General features: G+C 35.1%; 1 protein-coding gene across 1 annotated transcript in view; it reads right to left on the reverse strand.

The window, feature by feature from the left end:
* The window catches only part of FOXP2 (forkhead box P2), a 698,983-nt gene that overhangs the window by 161,620 nt on the left and 513,627 nt on the right, over positions 1 to 23,736 (reverse strand). Inside the window, exon 5 of the mRNA XM_036759264.1 lies at positions 7,796 to 7,885. Within this exon, the coding sequence (XP_036615159.1) occupies positions 7,796 to 7,885 (90 nt within the window). The remainder of the gene's footprint in view (positions 1 to 7,795; positions 7,886 to 23,736) is intronic.

Consider the following 23,736-nt stretch of genomic DNA (forward strand, 5'->3'; position numbering starts at 1 on the left):
GGATCAAATACAAAATGGTCTGTGTTTGGCATTCAAAGCCCTTTACAACCTAGCCTTCCCCACCTACTACCTCTGCAGGTTTCTCCCATATTATTCCTACATTGTATTCTTTGATCCAGTGACACAGGCCTCCCTGCCGTACCAGGACTGTTAGACACTCCATCTCTTGGCTCCAGGCATTTTTTCCTCACTCCTGGATTGCCCTACCTCATCATCTCCATTCTGTGGCTTCCTTCAAGTCTCATCTTTGACAGGAAACATTTCCCAACCCCTCTTAATTCTAGTGTTTTCCTCCATTTATTTCCTTTCTACACTGTAGATAGCTTTTTGTACATATTTGTTTGCTTGCTTTCTCCCCCATTAGATTTTAAGCTTCTGGAGGGCAGGGACTGTCTTTTGTCTCTTCTTGTTTCAATACTTAGTACAGTGCATGGCTAAATAGTAGATATTTTAAAAATACAGACTGAATTTCAAGTTTTTTTAAAAATAAAATATGCTTTCTAGGCAAATATTCTCTTCTCCAGGAAGCTTTTTCTGACCTCTCAAATTGGTAGTAGGAGACCCTCTTCAGACCCCAAATAACTCTCTGTATCTCTCTTTTGCAATTACCATGCTTTTATCTTGGCACCTAAAATTATATCTTGCATAATGACCTGTATTCAACAGTACATGATAAATATCTGTTGAACAGAATCCTTTTTGGTCCTCATTAGACCTATTCTGTGCCTGGTCAACAAGAAACATTTATTATATGCCTACTATATACATACACTGTGCTAGGTGCTGAGGAGTCAAAGACAAAAATGGAATACTCTGTGATTTCAAGCTTATATTCCAATGAATGAGGGACCAGGGGTCAACAAGACAGATAGAGAGAAGTAAATACAAAATGTACAAAAATAAATAAGTAAATTTTCAGGGGCATAGGGAGAACCAATAAATGGGGAACTCAAAAAAAAAGTTTCTCATAGGAGGTAGCACTTATGCTGAGTCTGGAGGGTAGCCAAGGATTCCAAGAAGTAGAGGTTGGGAGGGGGAGCATTCTCGGTATAGGGGTAGCCTAGACAAAGAAATGTGCAGAAATGGGAGTTGGAATGTCACGGAGGAGGAAGGGCTAGGAGGCCATACAAACTAGAATATACAAATGTGGGGTGGGGTTTGGGGGTCAGTGCATGGGGCAAGTAATATATACAATTTGGAAGAGGAGGCTGAAGCCAGACTGTGAAAGCCTTTAAGTACCCCAAGGAGGTGTTTACATATTATCCTAGAGGCAAGAAGGAGCCCTTTCAGACTCTTATTTTGAGTCATGATGCAACAGAAAGCTCAAATACACCCCATAGCAGTTTCTTAGTCAGTTGATTTCCAACATTCTAATTTTTCTTCTGAACCCTGTCTTCAAATAGTAAATTGGCAGCAGTGAGGAAAAACATCACATATTGCCTTTATCACTCACATAGATTATCAAACAGTTGTCTTAGTTTACCTGTAGGTAGTGTGTGTGTGTGTGTGTGTGTGTGTGTGTAATTCCTCCACCTAGATGGTAAGTTGAAGGCAGGGACCATGTAAATCTCCTACAGCAACTAATTTCCATTTATCATAACTTACAGCTATAATACTCATATCTTTGTTGAGTGGATGACTGTAAGTGTGAGACATCACTACTTGTGCCCTCCCCCCTCCCTGCCTATAAATAAAAACTAGTGTTAAATTTTCTACTTATGCTTAGGTACATCACAAAGAAAACGTCTGAAAGTGTGGCTGAGTATAGGCAGCAATGCTAAACTGTATTTCATGAATTTTCAAAATACTCAATTGATCATTTACAACAGCTAATTGTCCCCATCACATCAATTCAGGGGCATTTGTTTCTACTGCTATTCCTTTCCACCTACATCGCCAGTGGTAAATGACTGTTTGCACAAATTCCATTTTGAAAAGGCTCTAATACTGTGTCATCCTTGCAAACCTACTACTTCATGATTCCTGTTTAGAAATGTTCTGATAGTAATAGATGAAAACAAGCATATGACAATTCTTTGGTATAATCTTTGAATTAAATAATTTTCAATAGAAGTCGACAAACAAGAAACAATGTATCTCTTTTTTAAAAAAGAAAACCCTATATTATTTATTGTGAATTTCTCACATTTGTGGGAAAATGTAAAAACAAAGACATAGAAATCAATTAGTATTTCTAATTTTTCCTAACACAGCAGGGGTGGAAAGAACTATGGACGTGAAACCAAAAATTCCAGGTTCTAATCCCACTTCTCAGCCTTGGACAAATCACCTCATCTCTCTGAGCTTCTTCCTCATCCCTAAGATGTAAGGGTTGGACTAGATGACTTGGAAGATCTCTTCTAGATGTAATTATAAGATATTGCAAAATTTTCTACATAACCTAATTAACGCTGCTTTAATTATCTGTTAAGGGAAGGAAAGTCTGAGGACTAGTATGAGCACTTTTTCCACCTGTCCGCTGTACAATCAAAGAGTGTTAAGGTCTAGAATGGACTTTGGAGATGACTTAGTCTGATCCTCTCATTTTCTGGATGAGGAAATGGAAATCAAAAGAAGTAAACAGGTTTGTCTCAGGTTACATATCCAGAGATACTTAGTTACTGAGAAAGAAACAGTACAGAGACCTTCTACACCACCTTATACATTAGCTTCTGGTGTTATGTTCAAATGTTGGTCCTCTCATAGCCATAGTTGAGGTATAAGATTCCTCTTTCATGTAACTGCATGAACGAGACTCTGCCATTGTTTGATTCGTATTTTCAAATAATCCAGTTCTATAGCTATGGCTAATTATGCCTTGGAAGTAGCTCACAAATGGTCAATCAGAGGAGATTGAGTAGGGGTACTTACTTTTTTAAAAAAAGTAAGTCATACATACCGCATGTACCTGAATAACAAAATATTTTTTAAAAATTTATTTTACATATAAATATCCCTGTGAGGGTCCAAACTTTAAAGTGCTCTATCAACGTTAGCTCTTCAGTTTAGTTTTAGAATCACTTAAAATGATTTCACAAATTATTTTTCATTTCTCCATAGTGGTATATAGGGTTTAGTTTTAATTGTCAAGGTGAGGTGAGGTGTGAGTGATAGTGGAAGCATTGTCTAAAACCGCGGTATGTGGTATTCACATCTTAATACTGATGACCAACATACGTAGGGACAAAATAATTCTTCCTATACTTAAATTTTCTAATAGTCAATTTAAAAATTACCTCAAAGCAATAAACAAGACTACTGCAGCTTAATAATATGCCACACAAATGCATATTTGCAAATAAGGTCAGTGTCTAGTGAGCTTCACCCTTTAATTCCAAAAGATAATTTCTGACATGGCATTTTATCATAAAGCACATTTCTGCTGAAACTAAAAGTAACATATAGCTAATGATAGGCTGGTTTCAATAAGTAACCAGGGTTTAACACTCTCAACCAGAAGTGTTAAGATGGCCACTAATTAATCCATAACAAGAAAAAAAAGTCTTAGACTTTTAGCACTCAAAGGGGCATCAGGGCCCATCTATTTCAAATGCCCATTGTACAAAGGAAAGTGAAGCCCAGAGAGGTTACCAAGGTCCTACAACCAGCTAGCAGCAGAGCTGGGACTAGAACCCAGGTCTCCCGGCTCCCAGGCCAGTATGTTCTAGCATACCACACCTGAAGTCATGTTTTCCCCTATATGACAAAAATATAATGAAATATAGTCTCTGAGCATTATTTTTATTTTACATTACTTCTTATTGAAGGATGAAGAGCAGGATGTATTATTATAAGAGGGAATACCTTCGATGAAGGAAATTATTACAGTGCTAGAAACTAAAACTCAACTAATATAGCAAAGCAATAGCATTTACCTTAAATTTACGTCTCTGCTCTGCACAGCTGTTGAAGAACCACAAGTCTGCTCATGGCTGAAAATGTAACAAGAACAATAATGCGACCAGTTTTCATACCTAGGCTAAATTAAGTAGATTCTTCAATGGCTAGAAAATTGGCAATGTCTCTAAAAAAAGGCTACGCGTGTATGCGCACATGCATGTGTGCACACAAAAACTGATGTATGTATATACTATCTCCAAAACTTGGAAAATCTGGATAATTTTGCCTTTTATTTCATGTGTGTGTGTGTGTGTGTGTGTGTGTGTGTGTGTGTGTGTATTTGTTTTCTCCCTTATTTATCACACCTGACCTAGAAATTATTTTTTAGGAAGTGGGAACAATTCCGCACTCCAATTGGCCACCTCTCCTTATCATTAGTCACCACTATTATATCATCTCTGGGAGAGATAACAACCAATAGGCCAAAGAAAAGAAATGAATAAAAATATCAGATACTATCATCTTTAGCCCTTATTAATGCAACATGTTTGCTAGACTACACAGGTAGGAAAGTAAAGATGAAACATCTGGTAATGCTTAGGCTAATATCAACTCTCATTTACATCACACTCTATTATTCATCAATATGTCATTAATCAATGCACCTACTGATTGGACTATTCAATTGGTTTATCAGTGTAATGAGTGTACTATGCAAACATATTTCAAATACATTCAGATATCTGTACATGAAAGCAAAAGCATTACTACATTTGGCCCTCAAGCTTATCAGATCTTTCCATTTTGCATAACACATGCCAGTATTCCTAACATTTCCAACACTGAACCCTGGAAAAATGTAAATGAAAAAGTACTGGTAAATCAAGGAAAAATGCTAGGAATAACCTTGCCATCAGATAATTCTAAATTTGGCCATAACTATGACAGAAGTCTGAAAAATATTGTATTCAAGTGTAAAGTATTAATCCTTTTGAGGATCTATTTTCTGGTGGCCTAAGCCACTGTGGACACTATTTTGATGTAAAACATAAGTTTTATCTACCTTTCCCTTCAGCTTTTATAAAATAATTATCTTTTCAAAGAGGTTTTTCATGAGAAACACATAAAGACTGTTCTGGATCACTACCCAGATTCTTCTAAGAAGTTCCCAGGAGGTCATCTAGAGGTATGCTGTCTATGAAACCCAGTAAAAACTTCCCTGGGCTGTTAACACCAAACATCTTGCCTCTGCAAAACTGGAGAAAAGAAATGCTGAAACTTTCTCCATTAAAATCTCAAACTATAATTAGTTAATACGCTTTGTTGGTTATTGAAATCTCCACAAAGTCATGCTGGACTCTCACTTCAATAGTTGGGAGGAATGGGGGTGGGGGAAATCATATTATAATAACATAAGAAGTTAATTAAATGTTACTTTTGCATTAACTGGTAAAAATGTTTAATAAAAAATACATTGGCCTTTCTTTCTGAGCATAGTGGAAAAACTGTGCAACTCGTACTAAATAGTATACACGAGAGGTGCAATGGTAAGCATAACCTAACACTCCTATTTGACAACATATGTGTGAGCTAATATAAAATGCCATTAGTTTTTTATTAGACTTATAATCCAGTCCCAACCTGTTTCCAGTTGCCAAGATAGTCAACCGCTTTGAAATACTATGAAATTAAACGCGTATAATGTTACAATTATCATGTATTTTGTTGGGGCAAATATATCATGTTATATTACTTTTAAATTTTTATTCATAAAAACCAATCTCTACATCCATGAAAATATGATGCGTGATTAAGAGTTCATACTAAAATAATAAAAAATAGCTATAATTTGAAAATCTGCACTGAGACATTCAGATTAACATGTATTATAAGTGAAACAATGCAAAGCTTTGTATTAATAGCAAGGAATAGAAATGGTTAAAGCCCTAAGAATTATTTGCAAAGTATTTAAACACTTTTTTCATGATAACATAAAACAGAATATAATCAGGAATTTCTGCCCTGACATTCAGTTATACAAAATTTGGTGCACATATTATTTCACTGAGCAAAAGTTTCCTCCATTTACGCCCATTAAGCAATATCTGTTCCAAAATAATACATCCAAATGTTAGAATGATACTACCAAAACCACCTCCCACAGACCTCCCTTCCCCTCAAGCAAGAAATAATACCACTCTAATGAAGCCAAGTCATTCATTTCTCAACACAGGAACCCAACCTCATGTAACCAGCAATGCTGAAACTCCCATTGATCTTACATTTGAAAAGGAAGTTTCAGTTTTTAAATAACCTAATTCATGTACTTTTCATTAAACATGGTAAAATAGAATCAATGATAAGGTTGTCTTTTAAAGTTGCTCTGAACCAATTCCCTTTTGTTCTCTTGTTTTCAATGATAACTTTGTTTCTCAGATATACAACTACATTTAAGTGAAGAAGACTTCCCTCCCTTAATCTCAAACCTGGGTCTTCCAGATCATACCATTTCACTGCTGGAGGACACTGAAGTTGCACTGAAGGTAAGTAATTCAATTGGTTGCTTTTATGTAAATGGAGCTGTATTCTACCATTCCCATGTAAACTGCATGGATGGCCTTCCTACATGGAATCTGAGCTAAAATAATACCATTATTGTCACTGCTGGGTTTTATATTTTTTTAGGTGGGGTTGGGGTGCTGGAGAGGATAAAGTAGATCACCACAAAGTTCCTGCCTTTTTCACACGTATGAAAAGTAATTTGTGGAGAAAAAAACAAATCATGAAAAAAAAGATCTTTAAAATTAGGTTGTTTCAGGAAAGTTTTACATTTGGCAAAAATAACATACTGTTGTATTTCAGTCAGTAAAAGAAAACCATATGAGGTTTGTTCCCAAAGAAAATATATTCTCATCTCAAATTCATTTGGGGACCATAAATTTAATCATGTTTCCAGGCACTCTCAGTGGTTTCTGGATTGTGTAGATCAGTGGTCTATAATTCCATGCCACACAAAAACTAAACCCCAGAAGGTACCTCTCAGGAGCCCTCTAACCTACCAACACCAATGAATATACTTAAGGTCATAGGATCATTTGAAAAACAGTGATCTAAAGATGGGGTCTAAACTAATGATATAAAGTTTTAGGTTTTTGTTGTTAAAGTTATCAGAAAGTGACAGGTTTTTTTTTTTCAGTGGGGGCAGGGGGAGTATTGTTTTAAACTCAGCAATCTTTTAACACTGAAAACTCTTTTCCAACAATGTTTTATTTAACTACAGATTCTGCCTCCCCAAAATTATTTGAAACTTGTACAACTGCTGTCTCAGGCAGTTTATTAAAAGTTTTATTTTTAAAAATCTATTTAAAATGTTGGCTACATTATATATGCAATGCCAAAGTATTTTTTAAAAACACTTCCCCAGGACAAACACACCAAAGAGGGACTACAAACTAGAATTTTTTTTCTAGCTGGAGTAGTAGCAAAAGCTTCTTGGCAAACTCCGGCAGTTGCGTTGGCAGCTTTGGAGTTTTTCTACATTTGTCACTTAGATACAACCCTGAAGAGCTGTCTAAGACTGCTTTGTTTTCTTCAACACCATTTTACTGTGACTTTCCTTTCACAGAAGAATTTTCACATTTTAACCTATTTGTGAATAAAGTCCCATGTAAATCTCTCAAGAGAGTTTTATACAAAGATCCTTTATGGCTATTGAGTCCAAATGTGCTTCCTGCATAAATTTTTGTAGTGAGTGACCTTGTAAACTTCTGCCATCTCTCCTAATATAAAATTATTTCCTTCTCTCATAAAGAGATAGCAGTTCTGGTTTTGAATTCAAAACGTTCTACATATACATACATAGAATTTTCCTCTGTATACAACTACATATATACATCTAACAGCATCATAATCTTCTTTGTGAATTTGGCCCAAAGGACAGGAATGCTTTACTAACCTGCAGTGGTCTCTGTTTATCACTGCCCTTAGGAGATTTCAATCCACTTGTTTGCTGCTGTAAGAGAAGTTGTCTTGCTGCCTGTAGTGCCTAAAAGTAAAAAAAAGAGAAAAGTGTCTAAATATTTTGTTTAAAGAGAAGTGAACCATTTCCCCCGCTAACATTAAAAGACACCCATAGAACAAAACTTCACCATGTCTTTTTTTAGATTTTTTTCTTTCAAAATATCAAAAAAACCCACATATTAAAATTTTGGATGTACGTATAATCCTGTAGGAAATAAAGTTAATTTGTTTAAAGTGCTTGAAGAAAAAAAATCATAAATTGCATCAATAGACTCATTTCCACAAGGAACTTGTCTTTTGAGTGTTCAACTAAAATGCCCACTCCCTTGTAAATTATCATTCAATTTGCATTTTCATATTACAATTTTGAAGCAAAAGCAGTAGACTTCAAGTGTTACCGGAAGCTGTAATTAAATTTGACAAATCAACATCAGATTATCTTGAAAGTGAATTAATAAGGATTTTCACCGAAGATTAAAAACACTTTTTTGTACTTACAATTCAAGGGGAAACCTCTCCTTTGACAAAATAAAGTGCAGTTTTAATGCCAAATAAAATTGAGTGGTTTCATTTGCATTCTTAGCAAAATCAGAGAACAAAGAAATTACCACTCAACCAATCAGGTTTGTTTCTGTGTATGACAGTATACCAATCAAAACAGAAGATGTTTTCATTTATTTTTATGTTTTCATTCCAACTCAGCAAAATAAAACTTAGCATGAGAAAATAATGTAAGCATTTCCTCTATTGGAAAAAAGGAGAAGTTTAAGTGAATTTCCTCTATAAAGTTCTTATAGTAAAATTAGTGCTAAAAAAGAGATATGCTGAGATTTTTTAAAAAAAGGTAAACAAGATGAACTAATAAATGAGTTTATGACAAATCTACTTCAGCAATTCATTTCCCCCAATTAACTGAGCTCTGTAAATAAAAGATATGTGATTTTCAAAATTTAAAAAACAAAAACAAATCATTGTACTACTTAAAAAAAATCACAGTTCCATGAACACACAATGACATCCTGTGAGTTTTTCAGCACAGAGGAAATAGCATTAGATCGATATTCTCTTATGATAATAAAAATTCTCAACTGATAAAGAAAACTACAATTTTGATTAGAATCAATGATCTTGTTTTTAAGATAGTTTCTAGTATCCATGACAACAGTTGCTTTGACAAGATGTGCATATGGCATTACACTGCCAGCTGGTGTGAACAATGTTTGAACTACTACATTGAGATGCTGAGCAAACAGAAAAAGTTGCCACGTCTTAACCCTCAGGGAAGGCAGTCATCCCCTGATCAATTATGAAAAGACAGAGAGAGGGCTGCTCCAGTCTGGCTCCAAGCAAGTTTTCTGAGAAGGCAGGCAGACACAGAAAACCAAAGTAAACAAACTGAATGCACTAGCACCACCTCCTAACAACATTGATTTGTCTGGTACAAGTTTGCAAAACAATACTTTTAGCATTTGGAGAATTTCCCACAACAATCCTCCTATTGTTTTTATCATATTCTCAAGTAATTATAAGTCAACTGTATTGTTACTAAGGCCATTAAAATACAAGTTAACTTATGACACACATTAACGCAAGTTAGAAGATAAGATCCCAAACCAATATGAATCTTTAAATGTTCCCCAAATAGCTTCTGATCTCCAAAATCAAACTTCATAGTAGTGAGGATCAGACATTTAGGGTTGGGAAAAAAATATCCCAGTTACCATTCTCCATAATGCATCCTTCTCTTTTTAATCACAGTTTGTACAAATGACTAAAAAGTGAAAAGATAATGAAGTCCAAGATCTAGAACTGGAAAGTACCTTAGAATCAAAACATTAGAGAAGGAAGGAACCTTAGAAACAGTCCAACTGCCTTATCACATGGATGGAGAAATGGAAGCCCACAGAGTAACATTAAATGCCTTGTCAAAAGGTCATGAAGATCGTAAGGTAGCAGGGCTAACACTCAAACTCAGGTCTTAGGGTTCCTGGAATAGTGATCTTTCCACTGTCACCTTGTTTGCTTCTACATCATATTAAATAGACTGACTGATTGTGGAATTGGATTTTTATTTTCTCATTGCATTGGCCAGTTTATTTTTGGTATGGCATGAGATAAGACCTTTGTTTGAATTTAATTCTGTAGCCACTGTGATCCTTGAAGGTTTCCAATGGAAACACCTTAATTTCAGTTGAAAAATTCCTATAGCACTAAAGTTTGGCCCAATTTTAAAAATAATTACCATCTTAAATGAATGAAATAAAAGTATTAAGTGCTTACTGTGTGATAAAGTTAAAATCTACCCATAAAATAAATTTCTCTTTACAACCGAAGATATTGGATATTTTTCAGCAGACACATTGACAATTAGAATATAAATTTTATTAAGATTTGAGAAGTATACATATTTGAATGTAAAAATAGTTACTGAATAATTTTCTTTACATTTAAATAAATGCAGATCTGAATTATAGCGTAGTTCTAGATTCAGCTGATACCTATTCTCATTGAACTTTTGGGACAACACTGAAAGAATGATAGGATTTTAGATTTAGAAAGTATCTTTAACACCACCTGATCCAATATTACTTTATGGATGAGAAAACTGCAGCCGCCACAAGATAATACCTTGCCTGTGATCAGACCAATAGTTACAAAATCTAGAAAGTCTTGACCTTAAAGTATGCACTTGAACATAGGCCTCTGTTGTCAACCCAGTTCACTTTTTTTCTACCACTTCACTGTCTCATTAGAAGTCAATACAATTAGAAGTGAAAAAATGGTCTGTGTAATAACAGGACTACAGTACTAGAAACTTAGGGAAGATGAGTAAGCAGAGCATTTCAATACTGAAACTCATAAACTAGTTCCCATTTACCAGTAGGAGGAAGCATATATTCTTACTATTAATAAGAAATCACAAAAAGTGAAGCAGCACAAATGTTTATATAACTAGCTAAAAAATAAAAGCCTATTTATTCTAAAATATCTTGACTTCTGTATGCAGGCAAAAATATCTTTGAAAAAGAAGCTCATCTATTAATGTAAACTCTTATGAAAAAATAAATACTTCTCTATTTTAACATTCTTTTTGTGGCAATGGAGATTGCTACAATAAACATTAGTGATGTACATACAGAGGATAATTCTGCAAGATCAGAACACAGTAAAACTACTAAGGAGAAACCACTGAAAATGTGTTTTCCAACAGCAAGCTTGCATCGTGTGACATGTATTTACCAAAATCCCGGTTAACAGTTTAGAAGCGACTCTTAGTAAACAACTGCTGAGAAATATTTTTATCTTCTAGGCAATTTATTACTGACACTATTATATTTTTAATATTATGATGACAAACCATTTACATTAATGGTATGTAAAATAAATTGTTAGATGATGAATTAAGTAAAATATTAATCTTGAAAGACACTTGTCCATGTCAGTTTTGTAGTAGAGAAAAAAAACTCCAAGAATCATTCACAAACTTATCTGTGCCAATTGGATGATACTGTGGTCTAAAGAAAATTTAAAACAAAAGCCAAAAGATGTTTACAGATTTTCCTATTCAAAATGATTGAGTCTAATTCAAATGAACAAGAGCAAGAAAGAGGTTTCTAAGACATCTAAGCCATATCCAATATCCAACAACACATTTGTTTTGAATTAAGGGGGCACTTTCCTTAATAAAGTTATCTAATTTTAGTAAAACTGAAGAAAAATTTAAAATAGGAACAACAAATACAAGCAATAGAATGAGAACAGAATATATTATAATTATTTTGAAAAAAATGAATGAAAACATGTTTATAGATTACACCTATAAAATTGCTTGGGGGGGTGGTAAATACAAGATCCATGGTACAAGGCATACTGTTATACTTATTAGAAATGTTATTCCTTACAATTATTATGCAATTTTAGCCTTGCTTGATTATAGGAAGAGCAAAATTAAAATGTTTCACTCACTATAAACTGAATACAGAGACCAACATATACCTTTTATAAGCCTACGAGAGGCAATGTGGAGCTGTGGGGAAAGCCCAGGCTCTAGAATATGATAACCTGAGTTCAAATTCTATATCTGATGCCAGCAACCTGGGTGATCTTCTCGCTTAGCTTCTTTGAGTCTCAGTTTCCTCATTTGTAAAAAGAGGCAGGCTAGACTAGATAACTTCTGAGTTTCTTTCTAGCTCTAGAAATATGATTCTCATGCCCAGGTCACTAATAAAGTTTCACTAAACACTGCTTACCCTATAACTATAAACATGTTTGCTAATGGGCAGTGAGAACCTTTATCCACATTACAAGAGTTTTAAAATAGCATAACATCTTCTATTTAAAAAAATAAAATGTGGCGTGCAACTAATATATACAAATCATTTCCTTATTTTTCAAAGTAAATATATGTTTTTTTGGGAAAAAACAGATGTCACTCATATCTTTTCCCATAAAAATAGGAATGTTTAACCTATCAGCCTGTTGCATTTGAGACATTAAAATGAAAAATGACATCTACGCCCATTAATATCTTCAATGTATAAACAGCACAGCGTGACACATTCTTGAGAGCTGAAGGCTACAAAATCTCTCTGGAACATAAATAACAAAGCACTCAGAAGCATATTTGATGTTGATATTCATCTCTGAGAAAAACACTGCTGCCTAGGCTTCTTATGAAAATAGATGCAGCCCAAATGGATCTCCTGTAATTGGTTTCAGATAGCGAGGTCAGAAGAAATATGATACAAGAAACTATTATGTGGAACAGGCAAAACGAGAGTGTTTACACAGGCGCTCCCCAGTTGTACTGACAAGGGGTGTATACTTTGCAGATAACCAGGACCAAAAAAAATGCCAGAAGGACTCCAGATTCTTTCTCCTCACACTCACGTATTGTAAAATGTAACATTTTACTTAGAATACTGAACAGAAAAACAAGTTTTCAAACAGAATTTCATATATTATAATTAGCTACACAAGTGTGAATGATAAAAAATTCATGTGTTCTTACAAAGAACACAAATTCCTATTCAGTTCGGATTTTCTTCGCATCAATTTGCTACTAAACAAAAATTTAACAATAAAAACTGATAAATATAAAGTCTCACATGATATTTAATAGAGGAAAATCAATCACTTAATTGTTGTAACCTGTTTTTGAATAGCAATCTCTTGGAATGAAGTGATACATCTATAGTTACAGACCTTTCATTTTATCATGACTGATACATAATTTGACTAGTCTTGTAAAAAAGAGTAGTTAATTGCTACAAAATATCTTTATAAAAATTATTACTCTTGTTTCATATCACTAATTCCTTTAGTCTAAAAAATGTGTTGCACACAACTACATATCTCATTTCTAAAAGTGAAAAACTAACTTCATAATATAACTCATACTATAGAATCATCCAAATAAGTGGTCATTCCATTAGACTCTCTACTGCTTCATGAGACACTACAATGAGGCTACCACTGAAGAAATAATATAAACTCTCTAAGTTGGAGGATGATGTCATATTTTTCTTTGTAGATACATAGTTACTAACATAGTGATTCGCAAAAAACAGTTGCTCATAGTAAAGTTAGATTTAATGAAGTTAGGTGAAAAATTATTTGCCATGTACTCTGGTTATACACGGGCCATTTTGGCCCATCTCCAGACTGTTTATTCATGAATGTATTTGCTAACCAAGGCCAATCACCAGTCATCCCTAAACTGGAAAGAGCCAAGATCTAATCTATTCCTGTAGGTTTAGGTGCTGATGATTCACTGGACATGTCTAAGAATTGCTCTGTGCCTTAAATTTTCATTTTCAGAATCTAATCCTGTAGAAATACACTCAAACAAGGTATTAATTGATATCATCATAGACTTGTAGCTAGAAGAGTCCTCAGAAGCTACTTAGTTCAACTGCACACATCTTGTGGATGAGAATACCGAAAATCAGGCAAGTTAAGTGATATTCCCAAGTGGCAAGTGCTAGAATCAAGATTACAAACCAAGTCCTCTATCTCAAAATCAAGCAGTCTTTCTGGTGAACCACAGTGTGACTATGGAAAATCTTCAGGTTGCAATCTTATTCTGGAATCCACACTAGAGATGGGGCACTTGATACTCATGAGGCAGTCTATTTGATTTGTGGACAGCTCTAATTGTAAGGAAGTCCCCTCCCCATCCTTTTATTGAACAATAAGAAGTAGATATTTTAAAACTAAAGATGTCCAAAATAGAAATAATTATCTTTCCCCTTAATCCTCCTACCATCCTACACTCCCTTTTACTGAAGGGGCAACACCCATCCTATAGTCCCTCAGGCTTGCAACCTAAGAATTATTCTGGATTCATCACAATTTCTTACTCCCTATATCCAATCAGTTGCCAAGGCCTGATAATTTCACCTCTACAACACCTCTCAGTCACAGCTCCTTCTCTCCTCTGACACCACCACCACTCTAATGCAGGCCCTCATTATTTCATGCTTGGACTACTGCAATAGCTTGATGGGTCCTCAAGTTTCTTCCCACTCCAATCCATCCTACATTTATCTACCAAACTGATTTTTCCTAAAGTATGCATGAAATATTCTCCCTCCTCAACTCTGTTCACTGACTTCTCTGGCTTCCTTTAAGTCCCAACTAAAAATATCATTTTTTACTGGAAACCTCTCCCCATTTCTCTCATTACTACTGCCTCCCCTCTGTTAATTATTTCATACTTCTCCTGTAAATAGCTCCGTGTGTGTGTGTGTGTGTGTGTGTGTGTGTGTTTGTGTTTGCAGTTGTCTTCCCTATTATATTGGGAGCTTCTTGAGAGCAGGGATTGTCTTTTGTCTTTTTGTAACCCCAGCACTTAGCACAGTGCCTGGCATCATACAGTAGATTCATAATAAAAGTTTACTGAACAAAAACCTTACTTCCTATGTTTTTAATTCATAAATATTGTTTTAACATTTTAATTACTTCTCAAGAAACAAAACTCTCATTGTACCTTTCCACAAAAAGTTAAGCAAAACTAATATGTTTATGATCAATGCTACATGTGTAATTTTATTCTTATACTTGACCCCTTCTTTACAGAAAAGAAGTATACTTTAAAACAGTCATTTGGAACTAACAGTTGGCCATTGTTTTTAAACAATGTCTTTTTGTGTTGTCTTTTTTTATATTATTTCCACCATCGAGAATACTGCTGTTCTGTATCAGTTTATACAAATCTTCCCATGTTTCTCTGGATTCTTTATATTTACTGTTCTTTATGAAACAACAATATTCTATCATACTCACATACTACAATATGCTTCGTCATTCAACAATTGTTAAACACATAATTTGTAGCTTTTTCTTATTACAAATAGTTCTTCTATGAATATTTTGGTACATATGAGACTACAATTTTTATTGCTTGATCTTAGTTGTGCCCTCTTGGACCAAATATAATGAATCAAATAACAACTTAACAACCTTACAGTTATTTGGAGACAACTATCATGTCTTTCCTATATCTTTTCTTATCCTGGATAAATATTTCTGATTCCTTTAATCAATATTTATATGCAATAGTTTTGATTTCCCTAATTATCTGTTCCCTTCTTTCTGACCTGCGTGCTCCAACTTTTTAATGTTCCTTCTAAAAATGGTTCACTCAGAGTTGGACACAGCATTCCATATGACCAGACCAGGGCAGCAGAAAGCAGGGATTTAATTTTCCTTATGTCAGTCACTATTGATAGCAGTATAGAAGGACATGTTGGAAAGGCAAGAGAGAAGGTATTTGCTGGAACAAGTTAATGAAGGAATCATAAAAGTATAGGATGGAGAATAGAGGTAGAAATGTTACCCATGGGATACTTCAAAATTTGAAACAGGAGGGAAGAGAAAAAGGAAGGGAAATTGAGAGAACTCTTACTGGATGATTTAGTCAAAGTAGAGCAAGAGATACAATCCGCTCAGAATAAAGAGGGGCAGTGCTGGTGTCATGGCTTTGGAGAAAGTAAATGAATTTTAAAAGAGCTACCATGAGTAATTCTCTATCAAGTGAACTACAAATTAGTATGAGGATTTCTGATTAGCAGTGAAGACTCAACTGAACTTAGAATAAGTATGCCACAAAACACAGTTTTGTATCTTTTTCTAGCGATGCTCAGAGTAGTCTAGGAATGAAAACTAAAAAAAAAATGGGTAGAGGTTGACAAGTTGCATAAAATGGAAGGTAAAAATAGGGATTTTTTTTTTTGCAAAAAAATAGCTTCTAGTAAATTTTTATAAATTAATGTCAAACCATACTGAAATGGAAAAATACCTTATTTTTATTTTATGATCACAGGCTCAGACATTCATAGTTGGAGGGGATCTTTAAGGTTATTAGGAACAACACCCTCATTTTATAGATTGGAAAATGGAGGCTCATTCAACTGAAATGACTTGCCCAGGTTCATACAGCTAGATAAGTGCCTGAGGTAGTATTAAATTCCAGGTCTTACAGACTTAAGGTTCAGTAATTTAGCCACTATAGCATGCTACCCCTTCTTCATATAGTATTTAGGTGAATTTCATATTATGTGTCTACATTTGGAAAACTGATTTTTAACCTCAGCGGTAAGCTTCTTCCTTCTTCACTTAACTAGGAGGGAAAATGCTACTCCACCCTCTCCACTCCAACAACACTCTCTCCCTCCCTCCCTCCCTCCCATCCCTAATAAGGAATAATCCCCAAGGATTGTGATATTCTTAGCTGAAGCTGAAGGGTTTGGCAGAGGCAGGTTATGGTGGCAGTGTTTCCGTCAGGTCTTGAAGAATTTAATACTTAAAACTTTAATACCTGAAGAACAAAAAAGAATATTGGAAATAAAGAAGATAGGTAAAAGACAGTAAAAGAGAATGAAATTTGGCTTTCTGGAGCATAGTTCAACATAAAAGATTTTTGGACATCTAAGGATGTGTTCCATCTCAAGATGAAGGAGAAATGTCCTGGTCTAATGGCATGCTTATCTGAGTACAAAGGCTAAGAAAAGACCAGAAAGCCGACTAGCACAGATGGTATTTAGGAGAAAATAACTGGGGAAAAGGATATTCATGACCTCAAAAGTCTGTGCAACATTATGCAAAAGGTAGTCATTTAAACTTGGGATGTTTATTCATGGAAGTAAATAGAACATTCTGGGTAAATTTGAGAGTTAGTGGATTGAAATGCTACAATATAAGGACATTTACCTTCCTCAAAAAAAATACAATTGGCAAGATCATTCATCACTGTGTTTCAAGAATGCACACACTTGTATGAAGATCTATGAACCTGAGCAGAGTGATGAACATGAAGAACATTTGGATAGGAAAAAGGAAAAGAGAAGATGCAGTGATACTTTGGCAGGAATATACTATAGATCATATAGCCAGATGAAGGAAAAGGTTATGATGAAGGATTTTAATTATTTAATCCTCTGCTGTAGGCTATTTTTTAACATAAAGAAGACATATGATAAACTCTTGATATAGTAACATAAAAATTTAACCTTCAGAAGGTAGAGGAAGTAACAAGAGAAGTTATTATAGTGGACCTAATTCTGATCGAAAGGAGGAACTTACAGGAGAAGTGAAAATCATGGCAACTTCAGATAAAGTGACCATGTCATCTCAAAAACTGTAGTAGTCAAGATAGAGAACACTGAAGTTAGTCTGACACGTATTCTAGATTGCAGGAAAATTGATTTCATAAAGTTCAGAGAAAACCAATATGAGTTTTTGGATGAAGATTCAAAAAGGCAAGACAGATTCAAAAGGGATGGGAAAAACAAAATTCTAATCACAAATTAATTAGATGTAGCTATAATGGGAACTTTGGTGAGCTCAGATCTAAAAAGAAATCAGAACAATTTGGAAAGACTTAAAAAAATTAATCCCTACTTATTGTAAGTGGCATCAGGCACAATTCTAAGAAACATCAGAAAGGCAAAAGCCCATGAGCTAATGATTTTGAAAAAAATCAGTCAAATGCCACAGGCAGAATATAGTCAGATTTCAGGAAAGCATTTGAGAAAGGTTTTCACAAGAGAGAGTAACATAACTGAATGGTTTTGGAAGTGGACTAAATAAATAAATGTCAACATGGATGGAGGTCTCTAGTGGCATGCTATGGGGAGTTATCATCCGCCCTTTTTTATTCTAAACAAATAAATAAATTCTAAATTTGTAACAATTATTTGCAACACTTAGTTGGCAAGATAATAAAATTTGTTGTTAGACTGTATGAGACTAGAAGTGATCGCTGTTGCAATACATAATTGGACCCTAAACTGTTAGGAAGCTATGTGGTATGGTACAGTATGGTACAATCTGTCAATCTAGAGACCTGGCTTTAAACCCCAGTTCCACCAGTTAATAGCTGCGTGACTTTGAGAAAGCCATCTCATCTCTGGGCCTCAGGGTTCTCATCTTTAAAGTAAACTAGGATTAGACTGCATAATCTTTAATGTTTCTTCCAGTTCAGACATTCTGTGCTCATGATATCTTAGAAAATGTGGGTCAAATCTAATTGGGATTTAATGGGGATAAATGTAAAGTCATTCTATGAGGTTCAAAAAAAATCAACTATACATGAAAGGAATGGTAGAAGCAAGGCTCCAACATAGCACTGCATATGAAAACAATCTCAGGCTTTTAGTGAATTGCAAACATAATATGAGTCAATAGTATGGCATATCAATCCAAAAAGCTAAATAATTAAATCTTAGTTTGTATCAATAGAAATTTATCATCCAGAACAAATAATTCATTGGTTCTACTACCTACTCCATACTAGTCAGACCATATTCAGCTCAGGGCACCACATTTTAGGAGGACACTGACAACTTGTAGCCTTAGTCCAAAAGGTGACTGGGATGATGAAGGGACCCCAGTGCTGAAGGATCAGGCACTTGAGTCTGGAGAAGAGGAAACTTGGATTGGGAGCATGATCACTACATTTCAATATTTGAAGCATTATTATTTTAGGGAGGATTAGATTTATTCTTTTTGACTATGGAAAACAAAACTATAAACACTGAGTGGAAGTTACAGTGACACAAAATTCTCCTCAACCCAAGAAAGAATATTTTAATAATGAAAATTTTCAACAAATAAACAGAGGCTGCCTCCTAGTACATGGTGTTCACCATCATTAGGAGCATTCTAGCAAGAGCTAGAAAACCATTTACCAGGGATGCTGTGGAAGGACTTCCTATTTTAGGTGGAAGGTCAGGTACAAGTAAGGTCATTTCAGATTTTGAGAGTCTGTAATTTTATGATGAGGACTGCCATCTTGTTATGTTACTGGTTTTAAAGAATACAGATACATTCTGCATCAGTGATTTCACTGGCACGAAGAACCTTCTGGGAAAGAAACTCCCTCTTCTGTCAATGCAGGTTAGCATTTCTCCAACTACTTATCTAGAGTAGTGGTATCAAACTCAAAGAGAAATAGGGGGCCACTAAAACCATACATAACTATAAGCACAGCATATTGACTTAGAAAACCACATATCTATGTTTTATTTTGATTTATTTTGTTAAATATTTTCCAATTACATTTTAGCAAGTTGGGCCAGACTCAGAAATCTTTGACACCTTTGGCCTTAAGCACTAAGAGGTTAAATGATTTGTGCAGGACACATAACTAACTCTCTGTCTCTCTGTCTCTGTCTCTCTCTCTCTGTCTCTCTCTCTCTGTCTCTCTCTCTCTCTCTCTCTCTCTCGTGTGTGTGTATGTGTGTGTGTGTGTGTGTGTGTGTGTGTGTGTGTGTGTGTGTATAAGGTGGGGCTTGAGCCAGGTCTCTTTGGTTCTGTGGCTGGCTCTCTCTATACCAAACTACTGCTCTTTTAAGGGATATTTCCCTAGAATTATAAGCTATTTTTAGGGGTTATATGTTTTAGGGGCTTAGTTAAACCTGCTTCCTTTCAAATATGTATCAATCTGTTTATAGAATGTCATGGTGTTCACTAGAACCAGTGTAGTCAGAGAATGTTCACAAATGACAATGTCACCAACAATATTGCTACCTTGAATGTAAATGACTAGAAATTAATAGATTCAATGAGGAGAAAAACATAATTGGTATATGTCAAGAGTATGGAATAGAGTAAGAGGAATGATTAAAACCTGGGTTTTAGTTCTGACTCTGACACAAGCTAATGTCTCAGGTGCCCAAACAGGTAATTTCTGAATAAGCATTTAGTAAATACCTAAGTACCTACTATGTCTCAGTTGGGGCAGCTAGGTGGTACAGTGGATGGAGTACTGGGCCTAGAGTCAGGAACACTTATCTTCCTGAATTCAAATCTGGCCTCAGCCACTTACTAGCTCTGTGACCCTGGGTGTCACTTAATCCCATTTGCCTCAGTTTCCTCATCTGTAAAATGAGTTGGAGAAGGAAATAGCAAACCACATCTTTGTCAAGAAAACCTCAAATGGGGTCACAGTCACACATAATTGAAAACGACTCAACAACAACAAAAATTTCTCTTCCATGGTGCTAGGCGCTGGGAAATGTAGACAAAAATGAAATATGCCCTATAGGAGTTTGTATTCCATTAAGGTAAACAATATATACCTATATACATATACACTCACATATATACATATATATATATATACACACAATACACACACACACACAGACAGACACACATATATATAAACATAGACACACACACGCACATATATTAGTTTGAGGGCTAATAGAAGCTGAGGATTTTAAAGGGCAGAAATGAGGAAGGAGTATATTTTTGAGACATGGGAGAGAATACCAGTATAGGCACCAAGTAAGAAGATGGATTCTCATATATGAATAATGAGAAGTGAATAAATAAACAAATAAAGTAATTCAAAATAAATCTAGAAAGCAGACTGTAGTCAGATTGGAAAGGGCTTTAAGTGTCAAATTGAGGATTTTACACCTTATTCTAATATCAGTAAGGAGCCATTTCATCTTTTTGAGGGGGGGGACTTCATCAGATCTATGCTTTAAGAATATTTCTTTGTCAAGCAATGATGAGACTCTTGAACTTGTATAGCGGCCATGTGAGCAGAGAGAGAGGGAAGAGATACAAAAAATATTAGGTAAACAGAACTGAGAGGTCTTGGAAACTGATTAGATATAAGGAGCTTGGGGGAACGAAGAGAATGTCTCGCATGTTTTGAAGCTGGGTGACTGGAAGGATGGTGGCACCCTCAATAGAAGTTGGGAAGTTAGGAAGAGGAGTAGAGTTGGGGTAAAAGATACTGAGCTCTGTTTGACTTCAATAGGTTTGAGATGCTTATAGGACATCAAGTTGGAGATGACTAATAGTTAATGCAGAACTGGAGCTCAGTAGAGACAGACAAAGAATGGATGAATAGATCTGAAAGTCATTTGTAGAGAAATGATAAATAAAGCCTTGGTTCCCTTATCTACAAAATGTGGTTAATAACATTTCCTTTGTATCATTCATGCAAAAGAGATTTCGAATTATAAAGAACATGGAAAATGTTAGATGTTGTGGTTATGCCAAATAAAGCTTTTAAAATTTGTGTAGTTACCCCATAAACATTAACATATGACACTGAAAATTAGCAATCTGACTTCATCCCTGGGACTCTATTAACTCTGTCAAGTGGCTGTCTCCATATGCTTTCTGGTAGATACACTAGGGCTAAGCAATTCTTGAAGGTCTTTTGTGGATTTCTACAAGCTACCATGTTAGAATTTTATGAGGGCATTGAATGTGTTTTCTAATAACAGCTTCAAGGTTCTTTCATGTCTCCCACAACTCTGTTGTGTAGCATAAGCCGAATGAAGGAGAATACTATTTCACTTTATCAGTAAAGGTCTATGAATCAAACAACTGCAACACCAAACATATAGGGAATATAATAGTACCTTAGCCTTGTACAGATTAATGAAGGTATAATTTCAATACTTATTCACTCATTTGCAATTCAACTATTTACTAATCAATCAATACGAAGTATTTATTAAGCATTTACTATGGGCCAGATAATGAAGAAAATACTGAAACAGTTCTTGTCTTCATGGAGTTTACATTCTAATCCAATGGAGGAAACAGCATTTATACAAAAGTATATAAAGAATCTATACAAGATGAATAGAAAGTCATTCTAGGAGGGAATGTGCTCTAGCAGGGAGAGTGGATCAGGAAAGCTTTCATGGAGAAGATGGTACTTTAGCTAAGTTGTGAAGGAAATCAGAGATTTTAAAACACAGAGATGAAAGAGGAAGAGCATTCTAAGCACTGAGATTGCCTGTGGGAAGGAACAGAGATGAGAGCTGGGTGAGGAACAGCAAGCAAGCTGGTATAGCTAGACTGGAGAACGCATGGAGAGAAGCAGTGTGTAAAAAGACAATAAGAAGAAGAAGGACAAAGTTGTGAAGAGTTTTAAATGCCAGTCAGAGGAGATTATGTTGGATCTTAAAGGTAACAGGGAGTCACTGGAGTTTACTGAGTGTACGTGTGCGGTGTGACATGCACAGAAAATGACTTTGGTGGCTATAAAGAGAATGGCTTGGAATGGGAGAGAGGAGGCAACACCAAATAGGAAGCTCCTGCAAAAAGCAAGCTGAAAAGTGGTAAAAGAGAGAGGGATGGATGTGGGACACGTCATGAATATCGAAAGAAGGTAAAATCCTATTCTAGGCTCTGTGGAAGATACAAAGATTATTAGAAGAGACAGTAGAGTTGACAATTGTAAAGATGAAATAATAGGAAAAACCCAATAATTGTCAATATCTCTGCATATAAATACTAATAACTGTAATGCAAGAGTAGAACTAAGTCAGGGAAATCATTATTATGAAGGTAAGTGGAAGATAATAGTAGCTACACACCTCTCACATGTATTCAGAAAGAGCCAGGTTATGAACAGATGCAAAGTGAAGGGAACAAAACCAATTAATAAGCATTTCATAAGTGCTTACCATGTGCCATAAAAAAACATTTCATACAATGAAGCAAAAAGATTTTGACTACAACATAGTCTTACAAAGGATCATTAATTCCAAGTGGAATCAGGAAGAAGAATAGAATGACTGTGTGTCTAAATGACCATTAATTAATATTAATTATGCTTGCTTTGATATTGATTTCTCTTACATTAAAAAAAGTGGAGGAAAATAAAGGTAGATAAAATTAATTTTAAGGAAGGGAAAGTTTTATCACAAACTCATTTAGTCTAAAAACTAATTTTATTTTCATATTAAATATGCAGGCTTAAAAATTGGTAAAAAAAATACTTGGGAGTAGTCAGAGAAGAGCATTCAGAGTATAGAGAATAAAAAACCTTCACCACATCACATATGCAGAGGTCTCATTTTTCATCTGGAGAGGAATTACTTTTAAAACAAAGCTTTGTGCAACAAGACATTAAATGAAACATTTTGAGTTACATGGAATGTAGATACTGTTTTTCTAAAATAGGGTTCAGGTATAGTCCAAATATGATAAATCATCATAGAAAGATAGCAACCCTGCATTCTCAAAAGCTATACACCCACAGAGGGCAAGATCTGGCAGATTCTACTGTACTGAGGAGGCATCAGATACGGTCCTGGCAAGAAACTCTCCCTTGCTGCTTCAAGGCCCAGATCAGTTCTTACAGGGAGGCACACCATTAGCAGGCAGGCCACTAGATGATGACTCTTTTGGCTGTGGCAATCTATTAAATTAAGAAGAGTGAAAAATGGACCTCAGACCTGTGTGGTCTCTTTCTACTTGTGCAGAAGTTATGAATAATGTCATAGGAGTGGAAAGGGGGACAGAAGATCCTAAGGATTACCAATTTTTAGATAATCTATAATTATTAATTTAATTATTACAACTCTAGGTGGGAGATGTTTCTCCAGTGAC

The sequence above is a fragment of the Trichosurus vulpecula genome, chromosome 5 (assembly GCF_011100635.1).
Source record: "Trichosurus vulpecula isolate mTriVul1 chromosome 5, mTriVul1.pri, whole genome shotgun sequence".
Lineage (NCBI taxonomy): Eukaryota > Metazoa > Chordata > Mammalia > Diprotodontia > Phalangeridae > Trichosurus > Trichosurus vulpecula.